We start from the raw sequence: 21,110 nt of genomic DNA on the forward strand, positions 1-21,110 counted from the left end.
ATCCCAAGCACCTCCAGGTATGGCTGAGAACGTTCCCTGTCCGAAATTCTGGAGAGCCACTGCCAGCATGGACAATACTGGACTAAATGGACCCATGGTCTAACAAGGGCAAGGCAGCTTCCTGTGCTCCTACCTGAGACAGGTACACAGCTTGGATCCATTACCTGAGGCTCAGGTGGCCTCGGTGCATCAGCTTCATCTGGTGACCCAGCTGCACCCCTTTCTGGGGAGGGATAGCCTACCTTCTGCCATCTATGCTTTGTAACCTCTAAGGTAGATTACTGTAAAACGTTATACCTGCAGCTGCCTCTGAAGACAGTTTGGGAACTTCAGCTAGTGCGAAATTCAGATGGGCAAGATGGTTTGAGCATATAATGCCAATCCTGGCCCAACTGCACTGGCTGCCAGTGGCGTAGTGTGGGTTGTCAGCACCCGGGGCAAGGCAAGTAATTTGCACCCCCTAACCCGTGGATTTGCGCCCCCTAACCCGTGGATTTGCGCCCCCTAACCCTAACTCCCAGATGTTGTGCCCGGTGCGCCCCCCCTGCACCCCCACGCTACGCCACTGCTGGCTGCCAATTGGTTTATGGGCCCAATTCAAACTACTGGTTTGGACCTATGAAGCCTTAAATGGCTCAGGACTGCAATACATTAAGGAGCACCTCTCCCCATATAAACTGACCAAGACCTTGTGATTATCATCTGAAGCTCTTCTTCATATGCCTTCTCCATGAGACGTCTGGAGGGTGGCAACACAAGAAGAGGGCTTTTCTGCAGTGAACCTGTTTGTTGAACGCTCTCCCCAGAGACGGTCACCTGGCACAATCATTATATATCTTGAGAAGCCAAGGAAAAACTTTCCTCTATAAGGCCTTTGACCTCTAACTCTCTGTGGCCTTTTAGAAGTGAGTGGGATGTTTTCATAGAATAACAGAATTGCAGAGCTGGAAGAGACCCTAGTCTTTTTCAGCAGGGAGCCAGTCCACTGTCCCTCAGACCTTGTGGGGGGCCGAACTATATTTTTTTGGAGGGGGGGTGAATGAATTCCTATGCCCCACAAATAATCCAGAGATGCATTATAAATAAAAGGACACATTCTACTCGTGTAAAAACATGCTGATTCCCAGACCGTCCAGGGGACAAATTTATAAGGTGATTGGGCTGGATCCAGCCCCTAATTTGCCTACCCATGATCTAGTCCAACCCCCTGCAATGCAGGTATATGCAGCCAGTGTTCAAAATTGGGATAGAAAAGCTAGGAGCCAAATGGCTCCTGGGAGCTAGGTTGTGGGTGCCCAAACAGAATGTCTAGTCACCATTGGGGAGGTGGCAACCAGATAAAGCAACTACTGTGATTACATATTCATACGCCTTATTTTTTTATTTTTTGAAAACCCCACAGAATACATCCCATAAACCAGGGTTTCCCAAACTTGGATCTCCAAAAGTTTTTGGACTATAATTCTCATCACTGGTCCTGCTAGCTAGGCATGATGGGAGCTGTAGTCCAAAAACAGCTAAAGACCCAAGTTTGGGGAACTCTGCCATAAACAAATATTTAGTATAGTTAATGGTTTATTCAAGATTACTATCTCTCTCTGTGTGTGGGTGCGCGCATGCACACACAGAGCAGCAAGAAGTTACTGAGCAGTGCTTGCCAGGTTTGGGCTTCCTTTGGGGGGGGAGAGGAAAATCACTGGAAATTAATGGCATTTTTGTAATGTTTTGTTTACTTATTAATACATACATGCAGCAGATCCACTCCCCAACACTGGCACCTTCACCCCAAACTGGTTCCAGGCTTCACAGCTATCCCTCAGTCCCTCTTTTATCCCAAAACTGCAGGATCTTTCAAACAGAGTCCTCAGATCTGCCCAGCACCCTTAGATGGGTATGTGTGAAGGTATGACAACCTTACACGGCCTCCTCCCCTCCACAAAAAACTTCAACTACCCATCATGAGCAATTAGCCAGCGATTTCTCTAACAACTAGCCTCCATTAAGAGACATTCCCATGGCCATTATCAGGCAATTTGCTTGACAAAAGGTATAGCTAGGCCAGTATTCATAACGTATCATTCGGATCACACTGTTTTATAAACCAGTCAATATTTGCAAGAAGTGTGACTCTTCTCCAGGGTCAGATCTATATTATTAAAATAAGAGTCCCAAATCACTCAGAAAACATCAGCTGTAATTCCAATCTACTCAAAGGTAATCTGTCCAGATTCATTAAGGAGAAACCCACTAGCAAGGCTCTGCTGAAGGCTTGCTGAGGTGCATTCCGCCATTACTTAGCCAACATGCTAGATACATGAGCAATTGCATTCATTTCCCAGAATGATACAAATGGCGGAGTTTTGTTCATTAGATGCTGCTGCTTTTGCGATTACTCCTGTCTATTTACAGAGTTCACATTTACAATAATAGCCTTGATTGCAAAGACGTCTAAAGGGGTTTACTTGTATCAGAATGAAATGACATATTAAATATTCAACAGTGCCAAGAACACTCAATGCTGCGCGAGAATGCTCAGAAGAGACACTAAGTACAACGGGGAATGTGGAAGCAAGATGTCCATCACATTTCTCAAAAAGCAAAAGGAAAGTTCAGTGTTGCACTAGCTTATTTACTACCCTTGAGATCAAGTTACCAAGAAGTTGTCCCTAGGTTAGGAAGGGAGCCAGCATAATATTTGGTTTCCCCAATGCTTGTGCGCTTACTTTCAAACACATTGTTTCAGCACAGTGTTGTACTTTGTCCTCAGTTTAAGGCTGGACTTTTAGCCAAACCATTTCTGGCATAAATAACATGGCCTCAGAAGAGAAAGAAAATATATTGTAACTAAGGCCCAGCAGAATTATTGGATATGCTCTGGGTCCCTTTTTCCCTTCTCTCCTTGACAAAAGCAAAAGTGGTGTTTTATTATCTGTGTGCCACTTAAAAAGCAAACAAAAAACCAAACTAAATTACTTGACATTTAGTTACTGCAAACACACAGGCACAATAAAACACTACTAACCAAGTCATCCTATACTCTGCTTACACAAGGGTAGGGAGATATGGCTCCTCTGCAGTAGCGGAATGGGCATTGTATCTTGTACCTGCTCAGCCTGAGAGGAGAGGAAGACACAGCACATGCAAAACCCCCACACAGCATGAATAGAGCAGCGTCACACAGTACCCCTTGAACGACCACCCCCTGCTAATCCAGAACTGTGCCAGTGGCAATGCCCTCATGCTGTCAACACACAAATAACTCATAACAGTGGGGACCTGCCCCCAGCGCTCTGCATCACAACAATGGCACAGTGGCACAGGAAGCAACAGCTTGGTACTAGCAGTCGAGAGGCATCTCTCCATGCTAGGGGTTCAAGTCTCCCTGTGCTCCTTACAAGCACCGTTTTGGAAGCAGGAAGCTTGCAGAGAGCACACACAGCCCTCCTGGGGCAAGGCTCAAAACCCGGCTCAGAAAGGAATCTTTTTACCAAGCAGTCAGTGTGTGGTGCTGAATGCAACAAGACTAGGCATAGACCAGGGGTCAGCAAGGCTTATCTTGCTTGGGCCAGCTCGGTCCCATGGAGATCCCTCTGTGGGCTGAATCATGTGCACACCTGTGATTTTCAGCATCAGACGCGATTTCCAACGCCATAGAAGTGAGTCCCCGCGCCGCACTGTGCTGGTTTAGCAGACCGCCAAGTGGGCAGCTCAGTTCATGGGCAGCTTGTGGGCTGGTCAAACAACCTCCGCAGGTCGCTTCCAGCCTTAGGTTGCTGATCCCTGGCATAGACACAAGCTTGCAGCACTAGCCTCCAGGAACCCACTTTATGGGGGGCACTGGGCAGCTGGAATGAGTTACAGCCGCACTAGGGGAAAGGGGCAACATAGCACGCGCCCCTCACCTTTTCCATATCAATCCCTTCTCAAGTCTCTGGAGATATCCTTATCATGTGCAGGACCCTGTGGGAGATTTTACACATCAGTATTCATGGGACAGAACAGTAATGAGGGGAGACATGAAACGACACTACTCATGCAGTCCACACTTGGCTTCAGAAGTTGTGTCATCCTGTTCTTCACACTCCTGCCAAATTATTACTGATGTTTTGGATAAGGGAACTTTTTGCATTCTCATAAACTTTTATTTAAACCAGTTCATTAACCTCTGAATGTACAAAGTGGCTTTTTAAAAATGTATACATGCAACACAAATTTAATGCTAAGCAGCACAACTGGTGCAATATATTTCAAATTCAGCGTGGTTAAGCCAATAGTCTATCAAAGGACTACAACAGTAATTATTAGACAAACAGTAAGAACAGGCTTTTGTTAACATGAAAAAGATATTGTGAACTCCCAAGAAACCAAGCATTGTCCTTACTTCAACACTGGCACAAAAGAAGCCGTCCAAATTAGTTGTACTGCCACTTATTTATTTAATTCAATTTCAAGATATATGTACTTTTTAAAAGAGGTCTGGTTAGGCTGCACTAAAAACAAAAAAAACAGCAATTTCTCCATGCTATGTCATTCATGAAAACATCAAATAAATACACATTAAACAAAACTGGTTCCCAGCTGACATTTTCATCTTTGAACTCAAAACCAGAAAGCAGTATCTGAATTCATCAAAGTTCTTATCAATCTAATGATAAGATGTTCCACACAATGAGTTTGCATGTCACACTAAGCCAAACAACAGCTTAGCATGAGCACACAAGTGTACAGGCTCCAGGGGACGAGACCCTGATCACTTTACTCCTCCTTGGCTATTCTGGGGAATCACCAGGGAAACCCAGCCAGATGGGTGGGGCAAAATAAATAAATAAATAAATAAATAAATAAATAAATAAATAAGCAAGCATTGTGCTGAACTAAGCTGTGCCTTGGCTTAGTGTGTCATTCGAACACAGGACTGTGATTTAAGCTCTCTCCAGACTAACCATGAGCCGTAAACAAGGTTTGATTCTACCAATGGATGTGGTTTGCTCAGGGGACCTAAACCAGGAGTCTGGATTTGAATAACACCCAAGCCAAAACATGGCTTGGCTCAGCGCAGCAACAGAACAAGCAGGGGGGAAGAAAGAGGCTGCTGTATCTTCTCCAGGAGCCCACACTAAGCTACGGTTTGGTTTAGCATGAAGGAAAAACCAGGACAATGTTGTTAGGTTTGTTCTGATTTGTTTTGTCTTGTTCTTTAAACATTCAGTTTTACCATTCGTGTTTTTTATAATGTGGCAGCCTAGGAAATTTCTGAACAATTGCTATTTACTAATTTCTGCAGCAGATGTAGTTCTCATTTTTGTACATGAATAACTTAAAGTTGTGCTTAAAAACACAAACAACAAAAATGAAGCAAACCTTCCTTTGTGCGTAGCTACCAAATAGACTCTGCCTAGGCCAATTGTGTTCTGCTTGTCAATTTGACTTTTTGCTTTCTAAAGCGTAAATCATTTGTTTGCTGTGCTTTGCCTTCTTTCACAAGAAGGAAAACAAAACAGCTCAACAATGCATTTATACTAACTGAAATAGCACAGCGTAACAAGAATGAAACTTTAAAATTGTTAACTTCATTCTAGCCATCCATATCTATTGGTGGATACATCTTGCTAAGAAACTCTATTTACATCACAAAATGGCCAATTGTGTTTTTCCTCCACCCGCCTTGAGCATGAAGAAATATCAGCAACTGTCATAGAAGTATTTCATATTGTGCTTGGTATGCAACTCCTAGAACTTAATGCTAAAAAGATTAAGAGCCTGGGTCACATCAATGTGCCCATGCAGGCCACCTGATAGCTTCTTTCTGATATTATCCAGATCTGGTTGTTGTAGGAAATTTTTAATATCACATGATAGACAAAGCACTGACATCAAAGGGCAGATAAGCATATTTGGAGCAATGGATCAAATACTCCTCTCCATGGTGGAGCTCTGAAAAGCTGTTTCAGCAAATTTGAAGCTTTATCCTGTTGTAAGGTAAAGGTAAAGGGACCCCTGACCATTAGGTCCAGTCATGACCAACTCTGGGGTTGCGGCGCTCATCTCACTCTATAGGCCGAGGGAACCGGTGTACCGCTTCCGGGTCATGTGGCCAGCATGACTAAGCCACTTCTGGCGAACCAGAGCAGCACACGGAAATGCTGTTTACCTTCCCGCCAGAGCGGTACCTATTTATCTACTTGCACTTTGACACGCTTTCGAACGGCTAGGTTGGCAGGAGCAGGGACCGAGCAACGGGAGCTCACCCCGTCACAGGGATTCAAACCGCTGACCTTCTGATCGGCAAGTCCTAGGCTCTGTGGTTTAACCCACAGTGCCACCCACGTCTCTTTTCCTGTTGTACTTTACACCAATTGGCTCCTTCTCCCCCTTGTGACGTCACAAAGATCTACACTGTCTCTGAAGCTGTACTGAACTTTCAAATAAAAGTTTTCATTTTTCAGAGTAATAAGGAAGATGATGAACATTTATTTAAATTATTGTTGCAAGGTTAAAAGACAATGCCATCTCTGGGCAGTAGACAAAACTTAAAGCACAATTCAATAATGTAATGCCAACATGCAATAACTGCAGATTAATCAACATGTTAGAACAATGAACAGCCTGGCTTTAAAACATGAAACCAAATGCCTTAAAGTCCTTTTCAATGATTAACAATGCTGGAGCTAGAGACACACGTCTTGTTCCACAAACTAGGGGCCACCAGTGAAAAGGTCTCTCTAAAGCTTACCAGTCTCATATCTTTACAGCAGGCTAACAAACAATGTCTCAAACACTGATCTTGGCACAAGAAGGTTTGTATGGATGAAGAGTGTTCCTCAAACATCCGGCCCTGTACTATTTAGGATTTAAGAGGTGGAAACCAGCACCTTCAACTGGGCTGAGAAACACTAGCAACCAGTTCAACTGAATACTGTTGGTGTTAGGATCTGCCCAGCTAGTCTAAACAAATACTAACTCAACAAATATATTCTGTACCAGCTAAAGTTTCTGAGTCAACTTCAAAAACAGCCCCATGTAGAATTGAGGACACTGCAACAGCTTAGCCTAGTACACAAACACTTGAAGCAATGTCCCCTTTCTCTAGAGAGTTCAAGCAGTACTTCTTTTAAGATGCATGACATGTCTAAAAGCAAGACTAGCTTAGTCTAGTGTTTGATTGGCAGATTTGCACCTCTGACATTTTCATCTGTGGAATTGGGTCCATCTTCACCCAAACTTCCTCCTCTTTCATTCTAACCCTTTAGCAATTCCATGGCATTTCAAGCTCCTATTACACATGTCTTGAACCTCACCCCACCTCCACTAATTACTCTCAAAATGTATGTTTTCTATTAATAGTCACTTTATATTGAATCTATTCAACATAAACACGAGTTGTTTTCCTGACAACTGTACTTTCAGTAGGCCTTGAACAGCTTCCTATCTAGAAAGGGTTTTGATATCTGAATGTCCTTCAGCAAAACTACAATAAGGAATAAGGACATGGAGAAAACAGAGCTAGAAGTACTAAGATTGGACAGTAGACTTCTATCATGTCAAAGTGCAAGATGCCTAAACAGATTGGGGAAGATACACAATAAAAGCTTATAAAATCATAAATCATGCAGTGAAAGTAGACTGATTTTCCCACTGTCCCATAAAATCATCACTTGGGATCAGCCAATTAAATTAATTAGCCGTAGAAGATTCAGGACACACAAGGCATAATTAACTTATGGAATTCACTGCCACAATATGTGTTCATTACCACATGAATTCTGGTGCTGGCCAATGTGATAGAAGGCGTTAAAGGGGAATTAGGAAACTATGACAATAAAATTAAAGTGATCCCATCTTCTGATAAAGCACAGCCTGTTTTGCATATAGATAACTGGGGATATGACTGGAGACAGGGTAACAGAAATGAAAGCACAACAGGATAAATATTGTACAGTGGTACCTCGGGTTACATACGCTTCAGGTTACATATGCTTCAGGTTACAGACTCCACTAACCCAGAAATAGTGCTTCAGGTTAAGAACTTTGCTTCAGGATGAGAACAGAAATCATGCAGCGGTGGCGCAGCAGCAGCAGGAGGCCTCCATTAGCTCAAGTGGTGCTTCAGGTTAAGAACAGTTTCAGGTTAAGAACGGACCTCCGAAATGAATTAAGTACCGGTACTTAACCCGAGGTACCACTGTATAACTTCTTTGGTTCTTTGCATAGGTATGTGACTTGACTTGCCCCACATTGCTCTGAGCCACTTTAACCTTCACAGCAAAAAAATTACAAATGTTCAGAACCAGCAAAATGTATTATAATGCTTAGTAATTTCCAAAGAGCAATACTGGATTTCATTGCTTAGAGCTGATCATATCAACGGTACTGTCAATGTTTTTAATACACAGTTTGCCATTCTGATCCTTGACAAGGTACCTTTTAGAGGATTACAAGAAATATATTCCATTTTAGCTAGGTTTCTCTTCTCTTTTTTAAAAAGTCAATATTTTCACCAGTTGCAGATAACATTTAATTTTTATTCATTTTTTGTTCTTGTAACAGAAACCTAAAATGAAAATAGCATGATTGACAAGTACCTCACAGGCAACCCTGGCAACACTTAATTCGACTCCCTCTCCTTTGGCTCCTTAAGCAAAATTCCTCCGCAACTGTTTGTCTTCACAGTAACTCCCACAAAGCTCATTACTGCCAGCCTTAGTCTATCCCTCATGTTGCGCATTTATCTCTGGGGTGCATTATCAACATGTGGCACATGTCCTTGACATGCACAGAAGAGCCTGCACCCCAGGACAGCAGCACGCATGACAATAGTGTTGACTCTCAGTCCATTATGGTTGCTGGGATGTAACCGAGAAATCTAATAACTGTGACAGTGGGCCTTTGGGTTCTGGCTTGCCTTTTCCAGACAGTGAAGCTGCACAGACACTAATGAAAGGTTAAATGAATAGGAATAGCTGACAAGAGGTACAATGAAGAAGGGGCTTGGTAATCTACAGACACTGAGCAGAGATCTTTGGCTCAAGCAGAGAAAGGACAGCACATCAGCAAGTCACAATATTTAAAACAGCTTGCTATACACAGAGGCTTTTGTGTCTGGGTACATGTCTGGCTCTGGAAGGAAAAAAGACCCTGAAAAGGAATTCCAGCATGGGGCACTTCGGCAAATGTAAGGTCACAAAGAGGGAAAAATGTTTTCTGTGTGCTGCTACATCTTTGTACAGAACATTAAAAAGCAGCTATTAAAAAGACACATGAATCACAACTTTTAAGGACAATGAGGCCTGCTTGGCAATTACAGCTGCCTTTCAGAGGAATCCCAACCGATAGTGGAAATGGGTGTTAATGCTGCATATGTATTTCTTTAAGAACCAGAGTCATTTATAATCCACGCATCACTTTGCCTGCATTTCTTCTTCCTAGAGCTATCAACTTCATTAGCATGAATGTGCAGTATCTGAAAAGGCAAAGGGTTGAAAGATGTAGCTGAAAAAACAACAAGGTTTTACAACTCTTTAAGTCACCTTTTGACTTGAAACAATGACAACATTTTTTTCCAGCACATTTGGGTACTTGATATCTCCTACTCGTTTGCTGATGTGATAATTATGTTCACAAAACATACCAAAATGCCATAGGTTTTCCCCCCTCCAAATGAAGGCAAGGGTAGAAGGACAAATAAAGCTGTTAGGCACAATAGGAAAATATTTTAAACAAATACATACCTATTAAAGAACAGCAGTCAAGAGTGAGCTAAAGGAGGGGGTGGGGTGGAAGATGCATCTCCCCAGAACAGAAAGTAACCTGATCACAATATTGTGTTTGACATAACCTTAAGCATCTTTACTCAGAAGTATGTTTCAATGACTTCAGTAAGGTTTGCTCCAATAATATTTAGTGCATGCAAGACTGCAGTTGTGCAACCCAGTCTTCTACCTGTTTATTCAGAAGCCCCGCCAGGTTCGGGAAGCCTTAATCTTAGCTAAGTGCACACCCAGGATTACAGCCCAAGGCTGTGCTCATATTCAATGGGGTAAGCCCCATTGAAATCTAAGAAACATTTCTGAGTGAGCATGCAGAGGATGAACAGTACAGTATTTTTTTAAGCTTTAACACCCTGATTCTAAAGACATTTGCTTTAGGTAAATCCTATATTTTTCAGTGGACTTTCTCCTATTTAAACATGACTGAGTTCACTTAAACCCACAGTCTCAATCATACCCTTAGTGTGTTTTTTTACGATGCACTAACTTTAAGTGTACATGTATCACAGTACTTTGTATTTAAAACAGTGAAAGACACTTCCTAGGCTAGAGCTCTGTGCCCATTTTTTATATACATGGGACTTCCCTGCAATGGAAGTGCCAGCTGAGCTTTGCATCAATGAAACTGCCCCATGCACACAAGTGTGCTTGCCGGAGCAACAGCTGCATGTTTACTGAAGGATCTACGCGGGCAGTGTCTGTACTTCAGACTGCAGGTAAATGGTATATATAAGATTGAGTGCAGTTCACTCCATTAAATAGCTATCTATACTGCATGCTCCCCTTTGCACACAAACCACCCCCATGACAACCTCCTGCATATTCCCTCTCTCACACATTGCAATTGTAAGCTCCCTTGTCACCTTTCACCCAAATATGAAGCCACCATCTCCTGCAGACCCTGCTGTCATCTTCACCCACATTCCCATGCCTTCTGCTCCTCCATTTTGCAACACACAATAATATATGTACAGTATCTTTAAGATAATCGTAAGCAGCGAGAGGAGGAAGAGGGGGAAAGAAGGTGAAGAAAGAGCTGTGAGGGGAGACGAGCCCTTTCTCCATCCTCTGGACCCCCTGAGGAACCCAACATACCTGCTGTACCTGGAACTGGGTTTGGAGTGCATGCACACTGAAGAAGTGTGCATGCACACGAAAGGTCATACCAAGAACTGACTTAGTTGGTCTTTAAGGTGCTACTGGAAGGATTATTATTTTTTGTTTGTTTTGGGTTTGGAGGGTGCAACTTTAATGCAACCTAGCTGTGGGCAGCCTGAGAAATGACCATCTACCTGCCCATAAGAAGCAAGTCTAGAGTGATGTCCGCTGTTTCCAGGATCTCTTCTTATGTGAGACTTTTGTGGGTGAGCTGAGAGTTTGTTTGGACCCACAGGCTTAGAGGGAGGAAGTAAACTAAATTGGTATACATGTAACTTTGTAATTAATGTAACATCTTTATATGCAACTGTGTGTTTTTGCAACATTGTGAGCCCAGCACCAAACAATAAAAAGCCCGTTGCAACTAAGTCTGGAAATGTATCTGTGGACTTGTAAATAACTGTATACTCTACAAGTCCACAGATACATTTCCAGACTTGGTTGGTTTAGGCTTGACTAGTCCCACTCCATGGCTTTCAATGGGACTTATGTACACATTAGTGGTGAAAAATCAGTGAGGTCCTTTACCCCAGCTGCATTCCAAGTTGCATTTCTACATTGCTACATGCACAAGAGGGGGCAGGGAGAGATGTCTTCACCCAATGCAACATTACCTAATTGTCTTCTCATGCCTGCAACCACCACCCGCCCCCCAAAATATCCTCTTATTCCATGAAGCTGTCATCTGTTCAGGTGCATTGACTGTCTCAGATGTGCACACAAATCACTGAACTCATATGTCAAATCAGATGGAAGCTGTTTTCATAGAATCATAGAACTGTAGATTTGGAGGGGGCTCCAAGGGCCATCTAGTCCAACCCTCTGCAATCGCAAGAATCTCAGCTAAAGCATCAAAGGGGAAACACATCAAACAGCAGCATTTCTCGATAACCTACAGGATTCATATGAACTGTGGCCAACATCATGTGAATCTGGAACATCATATGTATTTGGCTTCAAACAGCAGCAGTGGAAGCACATTGGAGCTGGAGTAAACATCACTTTGTTCACAGCCCTTGTCATGACCAGCTTTTGCTGGATTGCGGCATATTTCTCTAAAATGGACTAAGTAACAATAATACCAAAGGGTGCCTGTTACTTCTTCATCTATACCTACTCTAGATGTTTACATAACAATGGTATTACCACAGAAATTTCTTAAGAAAAGGACATTACTTTGATTTCAGTAATACTGATTTCAAGAATGGTAATTAGTTATTTCAAGCTTCACTCTTATACACACTAACCTGGGAGCAGTGTTAGAAACTGAGATATGAAAGCTAGGAGCTAAATGGTAGCTTAAACCTAGGTTATGGGTGCATCAATGGAATGTCTAGGTGTACTTTCTTATAACAAGAATACAGTGCTGAAAATGAATGAACTGCAGCTAAAATAATATGTTCATTTTTCACATGGTCTAGTCCTTCCCCTGCCCACCATCCTAATGTCCTTAAGAGGGTCTCTTCTCCAGTCTTCACAGAGCAGCTGGAAGTGGGGAGGCAGAAAAAGGTCCACTCTGCAGGTTTAATCTGAAATCTTAGGCACAGGACTGCGCCCAGAGCCTGGAAACTGCTCACGCTAATGAAATTCCCTGTCACAAAAATGCACCTAGAACAATGGGAGACTGGAACACTGCCTTGCAGTAAACCCTATTAAAGGTAATGGGAGCTACTTTTGAGGAGACAGGTAAAGCACTGCGTTGTAAGCCTATTTTTAAGATATCAAACTTCTCCCGTACATAGTAAGTTTCAAAGGTGCCTGGGTATGTACTATATGAGTGAAAAGGACTTGACTGGGGAAGTTAAGGGGAGGAACTCCTCTGAAAATCAAAACCACATGCTGTCACTGAAATCAATATTTTGCATATACAGAGACATTATATGTGTGTACACACACACACACCATACAGTCATCCAGAAAACAGGAGCTGTTGGGAACATTTGATTCATCAGGAGAAATACAGTACTTAGACTCGAGGCACTGACAACTAAATCAGGATTCTGCTTCTTCTAGTTCTCCACAAAGGACTTTAACCAATAATCTTCTACAGATATTTCAGATATTATTTTATAAACACGCACAGAGGGGGAGAAAGAAATGAGGCACAGCTTCCCCTAGATAGAAGCTAAGTGTTATTGATTTTAACTCAGCAACTTTTTCAGTGCCAAAGCTTAAAGAGATGTGGGGGATAAATGGGAACATCTGGTATAGCACATAAAAGGTAAATATTACTTATTGTCCATTAAAAAAAGAACTCCCGCCTAAACATTTTCAATTCACACTTGACTTAGAAACCTTGTACCTTGAAACCTTAGATGGTGCAATTCTTGTACATTTTGTAGGAAATGATTGTCTACTTTTCAAGAATTAAGGCTGCTATGCTAACGCTAACTTAACTTGGAAATAAGTTCAACTGATATAAAAAGCAGAACATACGCTTGCAAATAAATGTGTTGAGGACCAGGATGTACATGTAAGAAAAACAGAGAACATATGAATAACTCACATATTAGGAATCATTTGATGGCTCAAAGTGTTTCCCTTTCTCCCCCTTTTCTTTTAACAGAAGACTGGAAATGCCAATAGTAATTTTCTCACTCTGTTTTCACTAAAATAATATTTACACAGAGTATGTGTAATGACTTTTTTCCCTTGTTTAATCCCCTATGTATCTGAGTACTGGATACAATGGAATTACAATTATTTAGCAGGCTATAAATAATGTATCTGGCATGCGCAATTGATATTTAGCATGTCTTACTAGAACTATAAAAGGCTCATTATAGATCAGCAAATCATTTCTAACAAGCAAGTTCAGCTGTGAAATACCAAAGGAAACCTTTACTGTACATTGCTGATATGCTTGTGTGTGTGTTAATGGATATAAATTTAATTTAATACAGTGAGGAACATACCACCCAGAATAATATTTTTTTTTTAAAAAATGCCAAGACACAAACAAACTTCATAACTGCACCACGTCGATGACTGATTTATAATTTAATTTAATAAATTGAAACAACAGGAGAATACCCTGCCTTTGGAAGAGGGCTGAGTGTCCAGTTTCGTCGTTCCTGAACAGCTGTATTCGCCAGCTTAAGTTGCTCCGCTAATTCCTGGCTTGCAAGGACTAACGTGGAAGCCAAATAAAAAGAAGGAAAGAAATTCACACACACACAAAAAGATCAATTTGCTATGAAAGATCAAATGAGAAAACTGTGGGGACAGCACCAGGTCAGAGTGTAGAGAACTATGCAGTCCTGTTCTTCATTAACTTGAAACCTCTTGGGATGCCACACACTACCTGTCCCTGAGCTTATTGAAACGCCTAATGCTAACCCCCGTCTCTGCGCCACTCTTCTGGGCCCCAAGTGAATCATATCCTGCCGCTGACAAGTTTAGCTGGGGGACCACAGCTGAAACATGAAAAGTGCTTTTCTCTCTCTCTCTACCCCCCCCCCACCTCCCTTCTCTAAATCAGGCAGATTTCTGGGCAGTGGTGGTGGGGAAAGACGACACAGCGTTGACTCAGTGACATGGAGAGATGAAACAAGAGGTCCAGGCCACTCTTGGAGCTTTGCAGATAAAAGTAATCAAATGACACTCCTGGAATGCAAATTGGCATTCTTGGACTGCAGCAATTGCGCAACCCATGAAACATCCTTGACAGCAAAGCAAGATTAGGACAAAATGTTATGTAAAAAGCACTGAACGAAAAAAGGGAAAGGGGGGGAAAGGGGGGGTGGGAAGAAGCTTCCTTGGAAATTCAAACAGATCACATTTACGCACCATAACATTGCAGGAGTCAAGTCTGCTCCTCAGCTCCATTCTTTTTACTGCTTTGTTTCATGTAAATGCATAACCCAGTGTGTCAAAGAGACACACACAGAGAGAGATCCTGATCTCTGTACACTTGTAAGAATGGAAAACATTCGGAGCAGTGGAAATAAACATGTGTGCCTGCTACATTTCTTGCAATATAAATATTTTTAAAGTTAACTATTTTCCAAAACATTTCTAAATAGATCTTTGCTACATCAAAACTAGTGTTGGGTATATGGACCAGTGCAAGAACATGGATTATATTTAGCTCATTGGGAATTAATAATACTTAATACCCAGTCACCATACGTAGGCAGCCTCTAGGCCAGGTGGAATGAAATCTCCTTAATGTACAACCTGAAAAGTATTTTAATACCCCTATAATTTTTTTAAAAAAAACTTCATAAAACTGGAAAAGCTTTTATGCAAACACACACAAGCCAGAAGTTAGGACTTCTGACACTGTAAGTGTGCATATGCCCTTATTTACATTTCAGGCTGAAGCTTCCTGAAATTTTTAAGGACAAGAGATGTTCTATGCTTTCTTGCAATGACTTGATATTCTTCAGAAGATCTGCTGATCAGGCAGACTTATTAAATATTCCTGGATGAATGAACTTATTAAAATGCAAGCGCTCCCCATCCCCATTTTTAAATGGTAAAAAAAAAGTCTCATTAATTACTGTTTTAAAAAAAGTAATTACTGCCCATGGAAGATAAGCAATGATACACATGGTATGTTAAAAAAAAAAATACAAAAGGGCGATAAAAATAAAATAAATGCTCACTTCTGTATTATAAGATTTCATTTGCCATGTCAGGAAACGTGTGAAGGATTTGAGAAGAGGTCTGAAATGTTTCGCAGGGACTTTTGCACTTCAAGTCATTTCTACTGAGTGGCACAATCTTCCCCCCCCCCCTTGCAAAATACACTTTAATGCTGGATCTACTTAGATTATTACGTGATGTCCTTTGTGCATCAATTTTACAACAGCTTGACTCTAGGGTAAATGAGAAGCACCATAAACTGCAGTCTGCTTTCAAAACCACTTTAATTTCTGTCAGTGCTGCGGTTACCACAGTCCTGAGCGCATGATGCGCCACTTTTACCCACCCACCTCCCCTCTTTAGGGTTGCCTTCATTTGACAGTCACATCTCCTACACTCCAAGAGGGGCTTTGATCACTGGAACAAGACATGCCAGTCTACGGGGAAGGGGTGGCGGCGAGGAAATAGTATTTTCCCTAAACGCATTCTAATTACAGACGCAGAACGCAAGAGCATCCCATTCCCCAAGTGGGGCTTATGACAGCAACGCGCAGGGGTTAAAGTACACTTAAAATGCAAGGCAGCGAGCCCGGGGAAGAATCCATCCCCACTCATCCCTAGACTAGAAGACCACCGAATTTCTTCGTTCGCTGAGCCGGTTGGGTCTTTTGAAAGTGCCAGCAAACTATGCAAACAGATAGTGTCCCTCTCTACCTCTTCAAAACCTGCCAGTTCTTTAATAAAATGTCCATATCAAAAACCGCCCAGGGGGAAAAAGGCTTCAGAAAGGTAGGTTTCCTGGGTTTATTTTAACTTGCGTAAAACCTTCAAGGGGGAGAATGTGAATATTTTAATGATAATAATAATAATAATAATCGTTCTGCAAATTCCTAAGACACCTGACGTCTTCCTTTCTCTACCTTCTTGAATCACTTTCGTTTCCTGCTTTCTATGGGGCTCGCTTCCGATGTGCAGCGGCTGGCAATCTCTCCGCAGACCCCTTTCCTAGAAGGCTAATAATAATAATGGCCCTCCACGAAGCGCCTGCCTGCCTGCGCTCTGCCGCCTTCTCCTCGCCCGCCCGCCCGCAGCACGAGCCTTCCTGCCCGGGACAAGTTCTGCTAACGAACCGCGCCGCCTGCAGAGGTGAAAACTGCCAAGCACATGACCGAAAAGTCGCGCGCGGGACCGGCGGCTTTGCACTTCTGGCCTGGGAGCCCGAGGCGCTGGAGATCGTCGAATACACACACTCTCTCTCTCCCCCACTCGCACAGAGCTCGCAGCCCACCTCCCTTGGACGCCCCCCTCCCGCCGATCGGCGACCCCCGATCTCTCCACTGGCGCACACAGCCCTCCCTTGCAGGCTGCTCTTCGCCAGCGCCGCGTAACCAACACACACCTCGAGCGAGGAGAGGAGAGGGGGGGATCTCATTCCTTAGCCCCTCCCGCTCTTTCCCCTCACCTTGGATGCCAGGAGCAGAAGGGAAAAGAGCTCCCATCCCATTCTCTCTCTCCCTCCCTCCCTGAAGGGAAGATGGTGGGGAGGGGGGAAGAGAGAGAGAGAGAGAGAGAGAGAGAGAGAGAGAGAGAGAGAGAGAAACGACCCAACTTCAGGCCAACTTTCCAATCCGGACCCTGCTCTGCGCTTCGCCGCCTTCGACCGCCCCCCCCCCCTCGGTCCCCGCTTGTTTGTTTCGAAGGTTTTTGAGGAAACACGCTTCCTCACAGGCGGGGCTGTTTGCATGACGGCACGCTTCAAAAGGCGCGCGCGCACGCACACACGCACCCGCCACCCAAAAAAAAAACCACACACACAACTTTTTTTTTTAAAGGAAATGTTGGAAAAACTTCTTACCATTTCGGCATGCTGCTTGTCAGGGGCACCCCCCGGCTCTGGAAGTCCTCGCGGCGGCGGCACCGGCCTTTCTTTCCTTCCTTCCTTCTCCCCACTCACCTTCCTCACACAAATTCCGCCCCCCCCCTTTTCCCCCTCAGCAACACCAACAAGAAATCTCCGCAGTCCTCCAGGTGATTTCCAGACACGCGCGCGTGAGGAAAAGTCTCTCAGCCCCCCCGCCAAGAAATGTTCGGTGGGGGGAGAGAAAGGGGGGAAAGAGAAGGGGGGATAAAAGGTTTGCTGAGGGGTCAAGAGGCGAGGAATGGGAGTCTGGTGCTGCCACAGGTTGGGGAGAAGGAGGGGGGAGGCTGTCCCCAATCTGAAAACACGGCGGCGGAGGCGCTTCCCTCCTCTTCCCTCCTCCTCCTCCTTCGCCGTCCCCTCCCGCCGCTACTGTACCTCAGAGCAGCTTGTTATTGGTCCTGGGGAAGGCAGAGAGGAGGTGGGGAGGGGAAACGGGACACTTTTCTCTCCCCCCCCCCTTTCCTTGGGCAAAGCCAGGAGACTCAAGGAGAGGCCGCCTGCGCCCAGCTGTCAAGGAAAAGTGAGGGGAAAGCAAGCCGCCCAAAGCGAGACCCGGGAAAACTTTTATTCTGAGGAGCGCGCCCGCCCGGGACTCCCCTCGCCCTCCTCGCCGTGTGTGTGTATGTCTGTCTGAGGCGCTTTCTCTCTCTTTGCGCGCTCTTGACGCCCCTTCCGGGCCGGTTCCTCCTCACGAGCGAGCGGCGCAGCAGGCACACGCTCTCCCGCCGCCGCCACAGCCGCTGCTCCTGCCTCCGCTTCTCGTCTTCCTTATCAGCTCGAGGCGTCCAGGCGCCGCTGGAGAGAAAGACGGAGCGAGAGGGAAGGAGGAGGGGGAAATGGAGGAGCCCGCCGCTGCCGTCGCCGGGAGAAGCGGGAGCTGCTCCCCAAAGAGGAGAGCAAACTTGGGCCGCTCCTGAGGGGAGGTTTTTTCCCTCTCTCTCCCTCTCCGGTCGCGCGCAACGCCCGCCTTGCCCAGCTCACTTGTGGCCCCTCTTCGCAGCTTCTTCCTTTACCTCACGGGCTGCTGTGCTTTGACCGCCCAAGCGCAGCCCTCGGGGATTTGTTTCTAACTGCCCACCGCCCTGCCTAAGTTGTGCGGGTCACTCTGCGCAGCGCCGAGCCCGTCGGGGATGTAAGTTTTTGCGCGCGGCTGGTCGCTTTGCTGGGCTAACGAGGCGAAGAGTCGCCACTGTGAGGCGGCGGCGGCGGCTCTGGAGACCCGGAGAGCAGCCCGCCCGCGTCGGAGACACCGCGAAAAGGCGCTCGCTCGCCGCCTCAGTCCCAACACGTACAAAGGCGCCACAGACCAGGGCCTCTCCAAGTTGAGCATTACTGCTATTCCTTATCGTTATTTCATTATTTTTTTATTATTGATTTACTTTCTAGAAAGTTTCACGCTCCTTTCTTCAGCGTGCACACGCGCAAACGCACGCGCGCCCCGTCCTCCTCTTCCTCATCCCGCCGGACGTTATTGGGCACGAAGTTTTGGCAAGGCTTGGCAAACTTCTGGGGCATCTAAACCAGGGGAGTAGTGGGTACCTTCCTCTCTCTCTCTCTCTCTCTCTCTCTCTCTCTTTCTTTCTTTCTTTCTTTTTCTTTCTTTCTCAGGTCTCCTGTTTGAGTTAATCTGTCATGGTTCATTTTCTCTCTCCATTAAAAAAGAAAACCCAACACTTTTATTGGCCAAGTTCTGTGCAGAAACCCCTCGGTTTTGAGTCCACTCCCGTTTACTGATAACGAAGTTTTACTCAGCGAAAGCCTCTTGAAGTTAATGGACCTCTATAGTCATTCATTTCAGTGGGTCTATTCAGAGTAAAACTTAACTGACCTGACAGAATGGAGCACTTTGAGGCTGAAGCCCTATCTATAGACAGGGACCCGAGAGCAAATCTCAAACTCATTGAGTTACCTCTGACTAAACTTATATATAGGGCTGCTCTGTTAAGCAGCTACTTTGCAGGGGCTTGACTTGGCTGGTTCTTGCACTTAGAAACGAAAATACCATCCACTCCTTATGAAGAACTTGCCATTTATTGTGTGTGTGTGTTTAAAAAAGCAAGTACTCATTACTAGAAGGAAAGGCCACCTTCACTATTTCCTACAGTAGGAATTCATGAGTCAAAATGACTTTTTAAAAAAATAAAGTAAGCGTGGTGTTTAGTCTCCATCTGAGGAGTATGCTTCCATCAATTAATAATCTCCTCCATCAAAATTCTTTGCTTGGCTCATTTGCCAGCTGGAGATTGCCTATTGTGTTAGTCACATTATCCTAGCCCTGCTCCTGTCCTGCTCTGATTTGGGAGGCTTCAAAGGCATCAAAACCCTCACAACTTGCCTCCCACTTTGCTCCTCACCCAAGCAGCTTCTCCCTCACTTTCTTCCCTGCCTGCCCCAATTCGAAGCAGCCACAGCACATCTCTCCCCTCTCCCCAATCCAGCTTCTGCCCCACTCGTTCACCCCAATAGCTGTGTTATCCTAGGGATGGTGCACTTGTGGGCAGGCTTGGAGAAGGAGGCTATAGCTGGAAAATATATCATTGTCCTGTTCTTCTGTTTCAACCCCAAAAGCTACCCGTTTGCCTTCTCTCTCTTTGATATGCTCGCAGAATGACCAAGCCACACAGAAAGGCAGAACAGGCTATGGAAAAAAGAGAAATGTTTGCACTACAACAGAGTGAATGTGGTGGAGATTTGCAAATTTTGGTAAAGCTTGCAGCTTCAGGCAAGTTGCAGTCTCTGAGCCTACCTCAGAAGGTTGGCTTGAGGAGAACATGCTCTGAGCTACTTAGAGGAAAGAGCTGTACTTTAATACAGAAAATATTTAAACAAGTGCTAAACTTTGTATGGCTGCGATCTCTGTCACTTTTACAATTAAGCATCTGCTCCTACTCTAAGGAAGAGTGTGGCATGTGTTGTTCTTAAGGGATGCATAGAAAGCAGAGTTGATAAAACTTCTGTAAGCTACGTATCCTCTCTGTCAGAATGCATTTGATGTTTAAAAGCCTAGAGGGAAAAGAAAACCTCATAAGGTTACAATCCGAACACTAGTTTTGAAAAGTTTAAACACTTTCCCAATCCCTCCCATTCACAGAACATTCTGAGAGTCGTGGGGCTTATCTGCTGAGGGGAGGAATCAGTCTTGTGAAAAAACCATCTGCATTAAGATGGATGCAATATTTACTTCAGACTAAATGGTGTTTTAGGGGCAGAATGTTAAAATTACCACACTCTTATGTTCATGTTTCCTAACATTGCCTTCAAAATGAAACTTAAGAAAGAAAGCAGTCTCCCAGCATTTTATCAAGATCATGTTCTATCTATGAGTTTCATAGAAGGCTAAGAGGTTAGTTTAGTACTGACTTAACTCTAAGAAATACAGGACTGAACACATCTCCTTTCTCTGCTTAGTAAAAAAAAAGGATTGCTCTTTTTGCTTTCTACTCCAGAAGAAGATTAAGGGACAGATTTTCAAAAGCAAACATGACACTTCAGTGCCTGTTTGGTGCTGACTTCTAATGGAATTTAGACGCCTCAGATATCCTGAACCCAGTGAAGCATGAAACCAGCAGAGCACTTTGCAGAATCAAGCTAAAGAGTCATTTGGGCCTTTGAAAACATGCCCCTGCAGCAATTAGTCGTAAAGCTGTCGTCCCCGTAAAGCTGGCGACACCATA

General features: G+C 44.3%; 1 protein-coding gene and 1 long non-coding RNA gene across 4 annotated transcripts in view; one reads left to right on the forward strand and one right to left on the reverse strand.

The window, feature by feature from the left end:
* BNC2 (basonuclin zinc finger protein 2) overlaps nt 1-18,042 on the reverse strand; it is a 415,468-nt gene extending 397,426 nt beyond the window's left edge. Inside the window, exon 1 of one of the 3 annotated variants that reach the window (XM_083718498.1) lies at nt 17,371-18,042. In XM_083718498.1, the coding sequence (XP_083574624.1) occupies nt 17,371-17,373 (3 nt within the window). In that variant the 5' untranslated portion in view covers nt 17,374-18,042. Of the gene's footprint in view, nt 1-16,977; nt 17,035-17,370 lie in introns of those variants that run through there. The other 2 variants (XM_083718501.1, XM_083718497.1) reach the window with 2 other exon arrangements.
* On the forward strand, nt 8,234-12,498 carry LOC310835421. Its single transcript, XR_014559660.1, has 3 exons — nt 8,234-10,409; nt 10,477-10,888; nt 11,007-12,498. It is a non-coding gene; the product is annotated as an uncharacterized lncRNA (long non-coding RNA).
* Nucleotides 18,043-21,110: the final 3,068 nt, after the last annotated feature.

The sequence above is a fragment of the Podarcis gaigeae genome (assembly GCF_964106915.1).
Source record: "Podarcis gaigeae genome assembly, chromosome: 17".
Classification (NCBI taxonomy): domain Eukaryota; kingdom Metazoa; phylum Chordata; class Lepidosauria; order Squamata; family Lacertidae; genus Podarcis; species Podarcis gaigeae.